The 17,292-nt window shown below is 32.3% G+C and overlaps 1 protein-coding gene across 1 annotated transcript; it reads left to right on the top strand.

Moving 5' to 3' along the window:
- Nucleotides 1–13,781: 13,781 nt before the first annotated feature.
- On the top strand, nucleotides 13,782–14,566 carry LOC122610404 (VQ motif-containing protein 22-like; the record flags this gene model as incomplete). The annotated part of the gene is made up of 1 exon (XM_043783396.1): nucleotides 13,782–14,566. A coding segment is annotated over exon 1 (663 nt), but the record flags the coding sequence as incomplete, so codon positions are not given.
- Nucleotides 14,567–17,292: the final 2,726 nt, after the last annotated feature.

Below are 17,292 nucleotides of genomic sequence, written 5' to 3'. Positions count from 1 at the left end.
GGTGTCCTCATCAGCCTTGACATAGAAACAATGCTCTTTTGGAGCAGGCTCCATGTCCATGATGTACACATTCCCTTTTCTTAGTGCAATCATGACTACCTTCCAATCCTTGTTAAAAACAGTGCCTTGAGCAATGTCGAACAGTACCCTATATCCATCATCACAAAGTTGACTGACACTTATCAGGTTATATTTCAAACCATTGACAAACGCAACTTTTGTGAACTGGATCTGCCCATTGTCAACAACACCATATCCTTCAGTTTTCCCACTTCCATCATTACCAAATATCAATGCTGGTCCATCGCAAACAGTGAACTCTTCCAGCAGGGGCTTACATCCGGTCATAGTCCGGCCAGCTGCGCTGTCCAGATACCAAATATTCTTCTTTCGATCGCCCTGCACACCCAAGTAAGTAATTAGTTATTTTTGTGAACCCATCTTTTCTTGATGGGTCCACTGGACTTCTTCTGAGAAGTCCCAGGTGCTTGACTTGGTGTAGAACTGGATGAAGAAACTGGAGGGTTCTCTCCAGTTTCTGGAGTGAAAACAATTGGTTTTAGTGGAACATTGACCTCCTTTTTCTTTTCGATGTTTGCTCCTTTCTGAGCAGATTGTTTTATCTTTTGTTTATGAGGAGGAGTTTTGACATTTTGTTTTTCAACAGAAGAAGATGCAACTCCTTCCAAATTTTTAATTCTGGCAGTACAACTTTGTACCTGCCTTGACAAATTTTGGAGTTGATTCTCCATTTTTAACAAAATGTTTTTTTCATCAGGCTGCTGGCCTATGGACTTGGGCTCAGCGGGGGTTTTAGTCTTTTGAGTTGAGGACTCATTTGACTTATGAGGTAAAGGATTGTCACCAGATTCCTTTTTAACTAGAGCTTTAGCCTTCTTGGCTCCAGTTTTGACCTCAACAGGGTTGGTCTTAGTGAATTCAGATTTGACAGTGTCAGATGAATCATAAGGAGTTTCAACCCTAACAGATTCTGGCAATTGGTGAATTGTGGGTAAAACAGCTGCCATCTGAAGATCACCAGATTTCCAGGCAGTTTTTTGAGCATCATTGGTTTTAGAAAAAGCGTCATAATTTTTACCAGATGCTTGTACCCAAGAATTGATAACCATGTGTTCCTTTTCAAGATTAAATTTTAGTTTTTGGTTATCTCTTTCCAATGCCTCATTTTTCAAATCTGACTCTTTAAGAGCCAACTGGACACTTTGCAAATCATTTACTTGACCTTTCATGTTGTTAAATTCAACCAAAACTGTTTCTAAGTATCTTTCACAGTCAGTTCTCATGGTATCAACAAATAACAAGTCATCATTCAATGATTCAGCAATATCCAGTTTCAATTCTGAATCTATCTCGACATCATAATCCCTTACCTTCTTTAAAATGATGTCAACCCATCTTCCTGACACAACATCATCTTTCACCACTGGTTGTTGATTCTCCAATGCCATGAAACACACATCTCTCTTCTTCATCATCAGATGAATCATCAGAGAGTTCCCATTTCCCTTCAGTTTGAGCCATCATGCACTTGTTCTTTTCTTTCTCGTTTTCTTGTTCAAGTGACATGAGAGCAATCTGTGCCTTAAGTTTCTTGTATTTGGCCTTATAATCATCAGTTTTAACAAAATTTGGGACAATAGGACCAGTTTGGTTGTTCATCTGACTAGATCTGCATTCCTTCATGAAATGGCTTTTCTTACCACATTTGTAGCAGGTAAGATTAGCCTTATCCATAGAAATTGAACTGGAAGCATTATTGGACCCATTAAATCGATTAGATTTATGCTTAAACCTATTAAAGGTTTTAGCAATCATGGCTACCAGATCATCATCGTCAGTTTCCTCACAACCATCACTGAGATTTGTGGTTAGGCCAGAGTTCAGTAAGTTGTTTAACATTTCCTTCATAGAATGTGACTGGACATTCTCAGTAGACATTAAAGCAGCACAAGGTTGCCCAGAAAAATTGGCAGCCTTGGAACTCTAAGCATGGTTTAAAGCATCTTGCTCAGCCAATAATCTTGCAGCATCGTTATCTTCAGTGAATCTGAAGGCTCCACAAAGGGAAGCAAGAGTATGGCTATGCAAGGTCTTTCCTTGTCTTAAGACAAGAACCATGTGTGCCCATTTGGATGGCAAAACATCACAGAATTTTTCAAGAAGAATATCCTTATCCTTCTCCACTCCCAAGCCTCTAAGTTGATTAATTAGGCCAGTAAATCTGGTATAAGTACCAGTTAAACTTTCATTGGGAAGAGCAAAGAAGGATTCATACTTCTTGTTAAGAGCAACCTTTCTGGTGACAATGGTGTCATTTCCTCCTTCAAACTGGAGAACAAGTTCATCCCACATAGATTTTGCACTAGGAAATAGCACAAGAGTAGGAATTAGTTCCTCAGGTATAGCAGAAAGGATCATGTTTTTCAGTTTGGTATCAAGATCAACCAATCTGCGATCCTCATCTGACCAATGTTCCTCAGATTTCTCCCAGGTGCCTCTTCTCCCAGTAGGGTCGAGAAGAGGGCTAACACCACTGGACATGGGTATATATGGTCCATCCTTAAGGATTTTCAACATATACCTCTCTATCCCACCAAAATGCAAGAGCATTCTAGCCTTCCATGTACCAAATGTCTCACCATTCCCATCGAATTTGGGAACATGAGAGTTGGAGTAATGTACATTAATGTGGTTAGCTCCAGGAGTTGGAGGAGGAGGAGGGTTAGTATTTAAAGGGGTAGCAATATTAGGATTAGATTCATTTGGACCAGAACCATTCTCACCTTCAGCAGCCATCGAAGCAGACCTAGGTTATAAAATTGAAACAATTCAACCTGCCTGCTCTGATACCACTTGTTAGTCCCAACTATTACTAGATGGGTGCTGAAGACACCTCTATGTCGATGGTGAGTGAACTTTGCAACACAATCAATTAATCTGGATATGACCAGTTTTAGATTGATCGTGTACCAGGTTAACTGGAGTAAATGTATTAAGGTGACAGAATACGTAAATAAATACAATGCAATAATATAAATGACAAGTATATAAACTGGTGAGACAATATGTAATTTTCAAGTGTATTTTATTTATTGATTGTTTAAATAAAATACAAGGTTGTTGGGGAACCAAGATAATACATGAATGTAAATATCCTAACAACCCATGAATTACAATTGATCTAAACTTGGAAATTCTCCTAAACAATCGAAACACTTAGAGTTGTGAAATGTTCCTTTTTGCGATTGAGAGAATATTGCACAAGTTCACCAATATTGCAGAATATTGAGAATATTCAAAATGTTCCATTTGTTGTCTTTGACTTCAACTGGAAGGTCTTCAGATTCTAGTCTTCTGATCTCAACTGGAGGAAGTCATCAGTTGCTAAACCTGTACACTGCAACTGGACTTCTAATATTTCGGACAATTCCGCATGCTCTCCAGATGTCGCTGGAGAGCTCCAGTTTGGCTTAAACTGGACCTAACATTGGCTTTTCTCGTGTTTTTTAAATATTATTCCTTTTACTCAAATCGTTGAGAATTGGCTTTTGAAGGACTTGAACATTTTGATGACTTCCTTTTGCCTTTTCTTGAATGCCTTTCTCGTCGGAATCATTTTGTCGCCTTTCGTGATCGTTATGCTTTTTACAGATATACTTGAATAACTAGATGCTATTTCGATCCCCTAGCTTGATGTCATGTTATATAGTACAAAATGAAAATAAAGAGGCTAACGCAAGATACTGACAAGATAAAATGAACAACATAAATATGACATATGGACCACAAGATAAAATGGACCACTTGAGAAAGTTGTTTCTGTCATGTTTATAAAATTAATAATGAGGACAAAACTTAAGGATAGTGACATATACATCTTTATTTCTATTGTTACATTAATGAAACAATCTTTTAAAACATTGCCTATAACTTTGTATAACTTTGTCAGGTCATTAATTTTATACATTTGTATAAAATGTCAGGTGACATTTATGAGAATCAAATCGAGTTAAAAACAAATGCACTTTTAGAAATTGTCATTAGTTTTATACAAAATAATGATATGATTTTGCAGGTTCTGCAGGAAAAGTGAGGAACAGAAAAGTGAGGACAATACTACCTTCGGTTTTCATAAATTAAGTTAAGTAATAAATATGTTTTTAATAAAGTGACATTGATTTTATACAAAATAGTGATAGATTCGTATGATATTTTGACAGTCTATTTATTTTGTAATAAATATTAGGGGTGAGATTGGGTCGGTTTTGGCCCAAAAACGAAAACCGAACCGAAACTTTCGGTTTTTGAAAACCAGAAACCATTGGATTCGGTTCGGTTTGTCGATTTCTCGGTTCGGTTTGGGTCGGTTTTGTTTCGGTGTTTTTTTTTTTTTTTTTGCTTTATTATGTAGTGTTAACTAAAAAAATGTTTATTATGTAGTAAAATTCTTAAAAGTTTATAGAAGCTAGACTATTAAGTTTTGGTCATCTATTGTTAATGTCTACCAGCAAAAAACATAGAACATAATATAACTTATATTTATGTAGAACTGGGCTATTAAGCAGGAGTAGTTGCAAAAACAAATTAATGTGACTTTCGTATTCGTATTGTAGATAATGTAATGAAGCATTAGTTACGTATAGAAGCTAAACTAGTAATAGATACAAAATGATATAAATACTAAATTAAAAATTATATATATAGTATTAGGTTCGGTTCGGTTTTGAGGGTCGGTTTTTGTACATAAAACCGAAAACCGAACCGATCCGTTCGGTTTTTGAAAAACCAAAACCAAACCGATCGGTTTGGTTCGGTTTTCGGTTTTATTGGTTCGGTTTTATCGGGTTTTTTCGGTTTTCCGGTTTGGTTTTTGCTCACCCCTAATAAATATACTTTGTAATAAATGTTTCAACTATTATATATTTTGTATATCTTCTACACAAACATACAAACTAATCCAACCAAAAAAGCAGAAGTAGAAAAGAAGTTCGATAAAGTTGATCATATAGTTTATGTAGATTGTTAGTGTAATTATTGTTTATGTAGATTGTTTTACATTATACATCAAGAATATTTGTTTTATATTATTGTTTATGTAGATTGTTTTATATTATACATCAAGAATACTTGCTTTAAAATACTTGTTTATGTAAATAACAAACCACTTATGTGATATTTATAGGTGTTTAACTCTAATCAAGAATTAGTAGAATGGGCATAAAAAGTGACACGCTCTCATGGTTACGTTCTTGTAACCAAAAGATCTAAGAAAAAAATGGTTATCTTTCTAAAATTGTACTTATATGTGATCATGGCGGTGTGTCTAGAAGTACTAATCCTGTTGTTAGAGAGACTCAAACCAAAAAAATTGATTGCAAATTTGAATTGGTGGGAAAGTATTATAAAACTAATGATGTATGGGTGTTAACAGTGAAATGTCATGAACATAATCATGAACCTGTACTGTTTATGGAGGGTCATCCATTTGCACAAAGGTTGACTAGTCATGACACTAGTTTAGTTGTAACAATGACTAGTCAGAATATGATTTGCACTAAATTACTTTAAGCAACAATGAAGAGACAAAATTTTTACCACTTTTTAGTAGCCCACCAAATTCGCAACCGCATGATATTTGGGTAATTGCACTCGTCAATGGTAACCATTTTGTAAGATTCGTACTTCAAGGAGATTTTTCGATACCTCCTACTCATCCACTATGGTCTAGCAACGCATTCAACCGGGCATGGGAAACTCCTTTTTTGCATAGACAAAATGTGTACAATCAACTTAAATTTCCCAATCGTAGTTCAGGAGGTGTGAAAACTTGTATTAATATTGATGATTAGAAAAATGATATAATATTATCTATTGTTCCTTTTTAACCATTTCATCAAAAACATAATTTCACTTTGTTGTCAATTAGAGACTAGAACTCTATTATCATAAAAATACGAGTATCAAATACCATAACGTAGTAATTTACATGTTTGTGTACTCCATGACTTAAACTTGGGCCAACATTTGGTGATGACTTTTACACTTGAGAAATGGAGATATACACACATTTTGTACATAGTATAGTACACTGTACAATTTGTACAAATCAAAATCCCTTTATAAATCACTTGGTTTCATATATACTTGGTGGTCTAGTGGTCCAGTATCTATATATCATTTGAAGGAGGGGTGCAAGTAATAGCCGCCTTTATATAATGGTATTTCATAAATGTTTCTCCATTTAAGAAATAAATGTTTCTCCATTTGAGAAGTTTATTCTACTGATTTCCTTTGGTATGTATGATAATTTATCAAGTGAAGCTAACAAATGTTCACATATATCCCTAATTTAATTCTAACAAAAGATGTGTGATGTGTATAATTTTCAGCAAGCTCTATCAACCTTCATCATCGAATCATTTGGGTTACCTACATAGGCGGAGCTACGTAGAGACCAGAGAGGGCTGTGTCCCTCCTAAGAATCTTTGTAGTTATGTATATATAAACTGTTTTGTAGCAGTATTAAATCAATTCACTATAGCTTAGTTGATTTATGTTTGTTTTTCAGTCACCCTTGTACCAATTTGCAAGAGTTCGACTCCCACCAGTCCACCACCATTTTTTTTTCTTTTTCACTTTTGGCAATTAACTTTTACCATTTATTTTTAGCCACTAATATTTTACCTTCCCTTTCTTGTTTACTTTTCAACTAGCTTAATACCATCACTTACTTTTTAATTTTGAAACTAATATTTCAAACAACATTTACTAAACGAGAGGACATCACACATATTGAACTGTAGCCCTCCCAATTATTATGTTCAAACAAAAATGTCGATACGAGGTTGGTGAGTTCACAGAGTTAAACATTAAAAAAAAGGTGTTGTGTCGATTCTCGAGTAATAGTTGTACAATACAAATAAAGACGACATGGGATCACTTACAATGTAACACCCCCAAAGTTTTTAAGGTAAAGAAATTAATCCCTTTTTATAGTTTTGACATTAAAATAATTTCATAGTATTTTATTTTTGATTATGGGGTTAATTTAGTTGGAACTTTAGCGGATAGCGGACAATTACCCACAAATGTGAATTGGATCGTGGCATCTCAAGAAAGTGCCAGATACCCATCTCTTTTCCTTAGTCATCCTCCACTACATCTTCTATCTTCTTCTTCTACCTTCTTCATCCATTGTTTTCATCAAATCTCATCCCTAATTCAACTAAAGAGTTCTTCCAATATCAACAAGAATAATAATCTTTTTTTTAACTTAGAAATTAATAGAAAGGGTTTGGTGTGTGTGGGGTGGCCGAAAATTACAAGAAGAAAAGGTGGAGGAGGAGAAATTTCCACTTAAAGTCTTGAAATTTGTTCTTGAATCCTTAAGGTGTTAAACCCTTAACCTAGTTTTGTGTTATATTGAAAATTAGGGTTCTTGGTGCCCAAATTTGGGGGGTTTTGTTAGAAATTGAGATTTTGTATAAAATTTCCCCAAATTCTAGTTTATTCTAGTTTGTTATTGAGTTGCTTAATGTATTTAACTATAAATATGTGTGTTGACATGAAAGTATTGATTTTGAGAAAGTGATAATTATCACTAGTTAAATTATTTGGTGATGAAAGTAATGATGTTGATGATGAATGGAATTGAATAAACAAATTTTGAATGAAAAGCAACTCAATGACAAAGTGAGATGATTATGGGTTGAGAATGCTAGTGAAATGTTAGAATGACTAAGTTGAGTTAGTCAAAATTGTGAATGTTAGCTTATATGCATATTATGATGTGATTATAGGTTGAAGCTTATATTTGTGCATTGCCATTATATTGAGTTGTTGTTCGAGTCGCAGAGGAGGTGAGTATATTTGCATACATTTATGTATACGTTGGGTCAATTTTCATATGATGATGGATTTCATGTATGGAAATCGATTTGGCTTTAAAACCCATGTGGGGCATTGTGTTAAATGGGGCCTAAGAATCCCTTGTGTATGAGGCCTAAGAACCTCTTGATTTGTGACTTATGGGGCATAAGAATCCCTTGTGTATGAGGCCTAAGAACCTGTTGTGAATGGGGCCTAAGAACCCCAAGTATGTGATATTGATTGTGTTGATTTGCTTATATGGATCCATGTATAACGTTAAAGTATAAAGGTGAGTATGTAAGTATGGCACAATGGTGTCATAAGTTACATATAATAGTCCATTGTGCGTTGCCCTCCTTCATGTTCATAAATGTATGCAAGTATATTCACTAAGCATTCGCTTACGTTTTAGTTGTTTCCCTTTTTATTTTAGGCGATTCTGGAAGAAGGAACTAGGACTTTGTTGAATTCAAGTTGAAGTTTCTTTTGGAAGACTTGGAGGTATTGCCATTCATGGAAGAATGATATTTTGTGTAGACACTTAGATATCCCACTTCATTTATGGCTCATGATACATTGGTTATGTTTTGGCAAGTAAAATATGTATGCTTTTGTACTTATAACATGGTCATATGGTCATTTGTATCTTGACAAATTGGTTTTGGTTGTTTGGTAGAGTAGGCAAATAATTTTTTTGTTTTGTGTAAAATGCATACTTGATCAAATGGAGGGTCTTGGGAAGTTAGATTTGTAGTATATAACTTAGTTGGATGTCAAAATGTAAGTTAAATCAATTTGGTCAAAAGAATGTTGTCATGAAGTGTTGTTGAATTTGGTGTTACTGCATAAACTGTGGATGTTGCGTATTGTCCGCCAGAGCATCCGCAGGTGAAGGCGGACATCCGCCACACCATCCGCTGTCCTCGAACTCACTATTTTTCGAGCCTTCGTTTGAACTTCTCGAGTCCTGAAAATTGTAAATTAGTCTTATTATATCATTATAAGAATGTTCCAATCGTCATTTCTTGAATTTGAGTACTTTGATTTTTAGCGAAACTTGACAATATTTTTCTAAGTGTTGGAACCGGTCAATAAAAGTCAACTATATAATAATAATAATAATAATAATAATAATAATAAAATATTTGGTCTTTTTCGGGTTGAGTCGTTCCATACAAGGTTTGCATCAAGGGAAACCTCACTAATTTGAAACCTTACACGTACTCTAGACTACAAAATGTAAACCATGAGTTGTTACAAGTGTAATTCAAAAAAAAAAAAAAAAAAAACCCTTATGACTCATGACTCTAGAGAATTGAACACATGACCTAATGTAATTAAATATATAAGAAAAGTAATATTAATTAACTCTTTATAATAATATTATTAATTAATCATTTAATGTTAATATTACAATTTCAAATTTTTATAAGATAAATTAATAATGTGGCAATGAGACATAGATCAGCTAACATTTGTTTGAATAAGGAGGCATCTTTGGTTTACTCAGGGGTCTTGAGTTTCACTCTCCGGAGTAACAACCCTGTGGGTTTTTTTTTCTTGAAATCCTTACAATTACATCCTGCCCGAGTTGCTTCGGAGTCTAACAGGCTTCAACAATCGAATGTTAAAATTTTATATTAATAAGTAAGATAATTGATTTTAATTAACTTAGCAAAGTTAGAAATATAATATTTTTTAAAACCAAATTTAAATTTTAAGACTTTCAATATTGGTCACAGTCGGTGGTTCCAAACATCATTATATTTAGTTTTGTAAGGACATAGGTGCGGTGGCGGTGTAATGGTGGCGGCGACAATGATGGCGAATAATGTAGGCAAAGTTGCGGAACTCGGGATTCGGGATTGGATCGGCAAGGTGGGGAGTAAAAGTATTTTAAGAATTAGTTCGTATCGAGAAAATCCGGATTGGTCATTATGTATAAAATAATAATTTTTGAAATTATAGCTAATGGAATATTAAAATATATAAAAAAAACTTTAAACATAAACATGACATAATTTTTTTCAACTTAAACATAATTGTTTAGCTACAATAACATAATTCATCAAAGCTTAAAAATAAAAATAAAAATTTAACTTTATGTTGACCCAATCTGATACACCCTATTCTTGACAGATATACCCAAGTCTTGACCAAGTTGGCTCTAGTTTGTAATGCTTTTAGTTTGAGTATGGCAAACTCAGATCGTCACCAGACCGATACACGATCCGATTCCAAGAATTGAATGTATCGGCCGATTTTCACAACACTAAATATAGGTAATCCGCAAATGTAAAGATAATTGTTGTAATGGGGATAATATATGTATTTAAAGATTTACAGGATACATAAATGATGTATATAGATAACAGTGACATATTAAACATTTCGCATATCCTTAATATGTACTTTTCAATATCGGTCTATAGTTTTGATATAAGGTATAAAATTTTAGATATGCATCTTTTAGAATTTTATTATTATATTTAATAAACATGTTTATATATATATATATATACTATGATATATATTTAATAAAGATAATTTGAGACCAACTAAAAAAAGTCCAAAAAAGGACCATTGATTTTCGTAAGTTACACACCACCATCATGATCTACTATGATATACAAGACTTTTTTGTAAAAACACTAAGACTTTCGAGCGACGGGCCCATAGAAAAATCATGTGTAAGTTAACTTACACACTTACACATGATTTTTCTATGGATCCATCGCCAGAAAGTCTTAGTGTTTTTACAAAAAAGTCTTGTATATCGTAGTAGATCATGATGGTGTACAAAAATCAATGGTCCTAGTTGGTCCTAAAATAAGAGGTGGTCTCAAATTATCTCACCCCTATATATATATATATATATATATAGGGAACAATCAAATAAGAACAGTATTAAAATAAGAACGGTGAGAACATTTAAAAAACATCATTTTGATGCATTAAAAGTCCATAAAACTAACATAGTGCATAACTAATTATCATTATTTTAAGTGTTTAACTACACATTAATCCGTCAAAATCGAAAAAATCACGTTTTTTGATGGATGCATCGTTTTGAAGAATATGCATCCAAGATGGATGCACAAAACAAAAAACATGATTTTCTTGATTTTGACATGCCAATGTGTTGTTAAACACTTAAATAATGATAATTAGTTATGCACTATGTTAGTTATATGGACTTTTAATGCATCAAAATGATATTTTTTAAGTGTTCTCACCGTTCTTATTTTAAGACTGTTCTCACCGGAGTGTTATAATTTTACATCATCATTATACAAATATATAATACACATACCTTACAAATATATATATATATATATATATATATAGGGTAACACTCCGGTGAGAACACTTTTAAAATAAGAACGGTGAGAATACTTAAAAACATCATTTTGATGCATTAAAAGTCCATAAAACTAACATAGTGCATAACTAATTATCATTATTTAAATGTTTAACAACACATTGATCCTTCAAAATCGAAAAAATCACGTTTTTTGTTTTGTGCATCCATCTTGGATGCATATTATCAAAATGATGCATCCAACAAAAAACAATACTTTTTTCGATTTTGACGGATCCATGTGTTGTTAAACACTTAAATAATGATAATTAGTTATGCACTGTGTCAGTTTTATGGACTTTTAATGCATCAAAATATAGTTTTTAAGTGTTCTTATTTGTTCTCATTTTAAGTTGGTTCTCATTTGATTGCCACCCTATATATATATATATATATAGGGTAGAGATCCAGAGAGAAGGTTCTTAAAGAGAGAAGGGAAAGAAGGTCCGTTATTCATTTATTTTTAGCTTATTTTTATAATATTTTTTCATTTTTTCACTTTTTTCATTCTTTTTTTTAATTAACTCAATCCATAAAAAATTTTTTAAAAAATTAGAAATTTTTTTTTTCTAACCTGAGTTAGCGAGTTATACATGTAAGGGTACGGTACGGGCTTCGCCCTTAAGGATAAATAAAGGGTAGCTGGTGGGAGTGATAGGTCATTGAGGGTGATAGTTCATAGGGGTGATCGGTGATGGAGTAATCTACCTTACGGGCTTCGCCCTTAATTAGCTATCATGGCTCCGCCATAGTCTGAAAGGTTTCGTCTATAGCTTACGGGCTACGCCCTTTGAAAAATAAATATTTTTAAAAAAAATTTAAATTTTTTATATGAAATTAGTTAATTATTAGAGAGATGAAAAAAGTGAAAAACGAAAAAAAAGTTCAAAAAAAGAAGTTAAATAAAATAAAAAATGAACCTTCTCTCCCTTCTCTCTTTAAGGTACCTTCTCATTTGATCTCTATCATATATATATATATAATTTTACATCATCATTATACAAATATATAATACACATACCTTACAAAACATGTACAATACAAACATCATTTTTAAATGATAATATCATATTTTCAAAAAATAATAAATATAAAACTATTTTTATACAAGATATAATAAATATATAATCTATTAAACTATTTTTAATACAAAAAATTTTTTAAATAATAATAATAATAGTATTATATTTCAAGAAGATGTAGTACGTATATAATTATTAGTTATGTTATTATGAAAATTTATATGTGTATTTGGCATATTGTGAAAAAAAAGCAATAATCTAATTTATAATTAGAATGGCAAAAGTTAATATTGAAATTAATTGAAAGTTGTGATTGATCGATAAATTGGTACATCTGCCTACATATTGACAAGTCCTAAGGTGTATCAATATACCAAAATATATATACACAAAACACTTTTAGGAGGGGGGGAGGGAATACAACTTAATTCGATCTTTACAAACTTTTACCAATTCGTTTTAAAGACTCAATTTATATATTAATAATGTAAAGAACATGAATCAATAAAACAGTTTAGCTGAATAAATAAGAAAATATTCTTCGACACAGATTGTAATTTTTCAACTGTAACTCTTTATTAAGATATGATATATACAAAGAATCACATGGTTGTTACGAAAATAAGACAGCCTACAAATATCTAAACAACCCATTTGAAATGGCAAATTACAATCAACAAGTTTCTACTCACATGAATCAGCGCAAGCTGATCTTCTACATACTAAGTTGTGTATAAGAGCAAACAAAATTATGTGAAGACTAAGATGATCTTCAATCCAGATTGTATCTTCACTTGATTTTCAGACACAGATTGAGCCATTTGTCAAAGCTCAATCTGCCCAAGTGATTCCAAGCTGCATGCTAATCCCAAGCTGACTTTCACTACCAGCTTGGTCTTCTATCTTCAATCCTCTTCTTCGACTTGGATTGAATGCTATGAACATTGTTGATACAGTTTGAATAGCACTTGCTTCCATAAGATATTACATTACAAAATATGAAGAGTGATCTGGGCCAGAAACAGATCGTAAGCTGTGTTAGCTTAGTCTGACTCAGATCATATTACAAGAACCAAAAGATTTCTAAGTGTTTTACTATCAGATTTGTCATCACCAAATTTACACTCAACACATATCTTTCAAAATAATTAATATTTAAGTTTCACTATTAAAACGTATTAAAAAATCGCGTGTAAAAGACCAAATAATATAATACTTCTTGTATGTTTATAAAATCATGACGCTTTATATAGAGAGAGTGGTGTGATGACTGAACTAGTCCCATCTTTTTTTCTTGGTTTCACACCTTCCATTTGAACCAAATCCTGTGTTTCTTTTCTGTCTAGAAACACCATATATGCTTTGTGAACTAATGCTATGTCCCCACTACTCTCTTCTTTCTTTCTAGTGGAAACATTAGCAGCCTTCTCTCAATCTTCTGTATCTATACCAATAATAATATTTGATTTGATTCTTATTTCTTTTCTTATGGAAACCCTACAATAAACTTACACACACCACTACCATCAAATCTGTTGCTGATTAATTTCTTCAAGATCACACCTTTTTGATCCCCTTTTCATCTTTCTAAAAAAACAACTTATAAGAAACAACATATTTACCAACACATATGGATTCTGTTAATAGTGGGATGAGCTTACAATCTTCAAGTGGGGCTGAAGAAGAGTGTGATTCTCAATCCATCACCACCACCACCAATATTTACCAACTTCACCAACCACCACCACCACCACCACCTTTCAACCACCATATCTACAATAATACTTCTAATCAGATCAACAACTTAAACCCAAACCCAACCTTTTTTTCACCAACCCCACAACACCAACAACAACTTGACTCAGTCTTTTGGTCCAAAAACAACAACTTGACTACTACTCCTGAACCCATCACACCCATTATTCCAACAACCCTAAACCCAAACCCTCATTTGGTTAATCCAACAAAAAACCCAAAGAAAAGATCAAGAGCCTCAAGAAAAGCACCAACTACTGTTTTGACAACAGATACAAGTAACTTTAGAGCCATGGTTCAAGAATTTACTGGCATTCCTGCACCACCTTTTATTACTACTCCATCATCATCACCTTTGTTTCCACCTAGGTTAAGTAGTAATATAAATAGTTTTGATCTTTTTAGTAGACCATCTTTTTTACCCTCTTCTTCAATGAATATGAGATTTGTGAACAATAACAACCAACTACTTCTTTTTGATAACAACAACAACAACCCATTTTCAAATATACTGTTTCAATCTTCATCCTCTTCTTCTACTTCATCTTTGTTGGAAAATTATTCTTCCATGCAACAAAACACTACAATCACATTTCCTACTACTACTTGTGATTCTGATAATAATAACCCTATTTTATCAACTTTTCATCAAGATGACCCTAAAACCATTATTCGAAATGTTTTTAATGATGATCATGTGATGATTGGACAACAACAAAAACAGATTCTTGAAATACTACCAACTAGCAATGTTGATGATGATCATCATCATCAAGTGGGAGGCAATAATATATGGGATGGCAAAAACAGAAAAGAAGAATCATCAGCTGGTGTTAAAGGTGATGACCAAGGGTTTATTGAACCATGGATATAATTTGTTCATCTGATTAATTGATTAGTGTTTTTATTGTATTTTTTTCTTTCTTTTATTTAATTACAACAACTAGGTACGTAGCTAGCCATGATTAATTTGTATGTGTTCAAACACTTGATCACTTATGAATTAGAAATGGTTTGTCCATAAAATTAGTGATTTGTTACGAGTTTGAGAAAACACTATATGGTTATTATTCAATTAGCAGTGGTGACGTTTTTCTATATATGATTTTGGGGGTTATATTTATTAGCTAGGTTAATTACACTATATATTTGAAAATGTATCCAATTATAGTCTACATGCAAAATGATATATTTTACTGTATATATATTCAAGTTTAAATCTTTTTATTTGCTTGTATCTAATGTTTAACCATTGTTACTGGCTTACTGCATAGTGAATTATTAGTGATGACTTATATAGACGGGTGTTGTTATATTTTCAAATTGTGTTTGTACCTTATTTTTATCGTTAGACTAATTTTGCATCATACTATAATACAATTTGTTAAATTTCTGTGGGTCTGCTCAGTTTCATTTTCCGTGGGTTTTGAGCCCCAATACCTTGACGGTATATCGAAAAGGTATATAGGCAGACCTTACCCCTACCAAGGTAGAGAAACTACTTATAGTTTCTACCTAAATGGTAGAAAAGGACCTCCGATCTTAGCATGAGATGATCGAGGATCTAACCTTTGACCTCTGTCTCTAGATATCAGAATATTTTCCATTGAAACGCTTAAGTTATATTTTAAAAGTATCACTCTTTTATGTTTTTTTAAAGGTGTGAGTCATTTGCTCGTAATAGGGGATCTAGCTTACGTTTTCTTAACCGGGTCTGTGCTAGAGAACCCTCCCACCCTCAATATCTAGTAGAGGAGAAACTCCCAACTAAACCACCCGAAGGCATGACATTTAATTGCTATAAAACCATGTCCCTGCAGGACTCAAACCTGCTTCACTGGGGACTTTATTATGAAATTTCTTCAAATGTCCTTCCCATGTCTCGAACTCGAAACCTCCAACATATAAAGTTAGTCCTCAACTGCTGAGCTATAAGGGGAAGTACATCACATTACTTTTTTTATTTAGTTACTTCTATGCGTTTTAGTTAAAATCAAGCATATATTAAATTGAAACAAATAAACAATAGGTTTTTCTTCACTAAAAATTACCGTGCATCATGAAAATCGTTGTGCATCAATATATTTATATATGGTTCCTGAATATTTATGCATCAATTTTATAATGATACCAAGGTCAAGATCTTGGCCTATGTATTTTACTTTTAATACTTTTTTTACAATAACCGATTTCTATATGTTTATGTATTGACTAACTTAATTATAGTATTAGACAATTGTTTTCAATTCGTTGTATTTTCATGCTGTAATGAAGTGCTAACCGTATATAAATAAACTATTTTTACTACGAGGATTAAATTTTATTTGTTTCTTTATGAAAGGAAAAAAACTTTATGTTTAGAATAAAGTCTTGTCAATTTTCAATAACTTTTTTGAAATACAACGGAAAGTCAAAACTATAATAAATTATAAGGAAGTATCATATTAAAGGGTGTGTGTATATATATATACATTAGTTTGATACCCGTACGATGTATGATAGCTATATAGATTGTATCCTAAAGAAATTCAAATATGTCTCATACATGATTCGTGAGTATCAACTAATTTGTGATTAAAGTAAATCGATGATCGAAAATTATAATAAACAGTTTTAATAAATATAATATATGTTTGGCTATAATTTTGGATTTACCTTAAATTTTTAGAACTATGTCAAAATCAGAACTTGTAAGTATAGTAGATGATGACAAATAGCCTTGTGATTTCGGATCGTAAACTCAAACTTTTGAAGTCTTCATATCAATAACTTATTATATTTAATATAAGTAATAGGAGTTTAAGACTTGAAAAAGAAAAAAAAAACAATTTATTAATGAGAAAACGATCAATCAAATAAGGTTATAATGTCTTTTGTATTAATAAGCCAAGAGTTAGAGTTTAATTCTAAATCCAATAAGAAAATTGAATTTATATACAAATATAAAAGCTAAATAAATAAATTAAAAGAACACATATCGATTAAGGATTACGCCACATGTCGTCTTAATTAAGAATATGTCAATCATGTTTTAGTTTATTGGTATATATATATATATAATACAATTTTGATAAACATAAACAAAATTAACTGTAAGAAAAAGTTTAGGGTACGTGTCGTCATAAGATTACCTTTTTTTTAGGGTACGTGTGCACATGTTTAAGTTTGCCCATATGCAAAAAAAAGTTTAGACTAATCACTAAAGTGTCTTTCCTTTCAAACACTTACCAAAAAGAAAAAAGAAAAAAAAATGTGTAGATAAAT

This window comes from Erigeron canadensis, chromosome 8 (assembly GCF_010389155.1).
Source record: "Erigeron canadensis isolate Cc75 chromosome 8, C_canadensis_v1, whole genome shotgun sequence".
Classification (NCBI taxonomy): Eukaryota; Viridiplantae; Streptophyta; class Magnoliopsida; order Asterales; family Asteraceae; genus Erigeron; species Erigeron canadensis.
The sequence above is the reverse complement of the archived record's forward strand: the minus strand, read 5'-3'. Positions and strand labels throughout refer to the sequence as shown.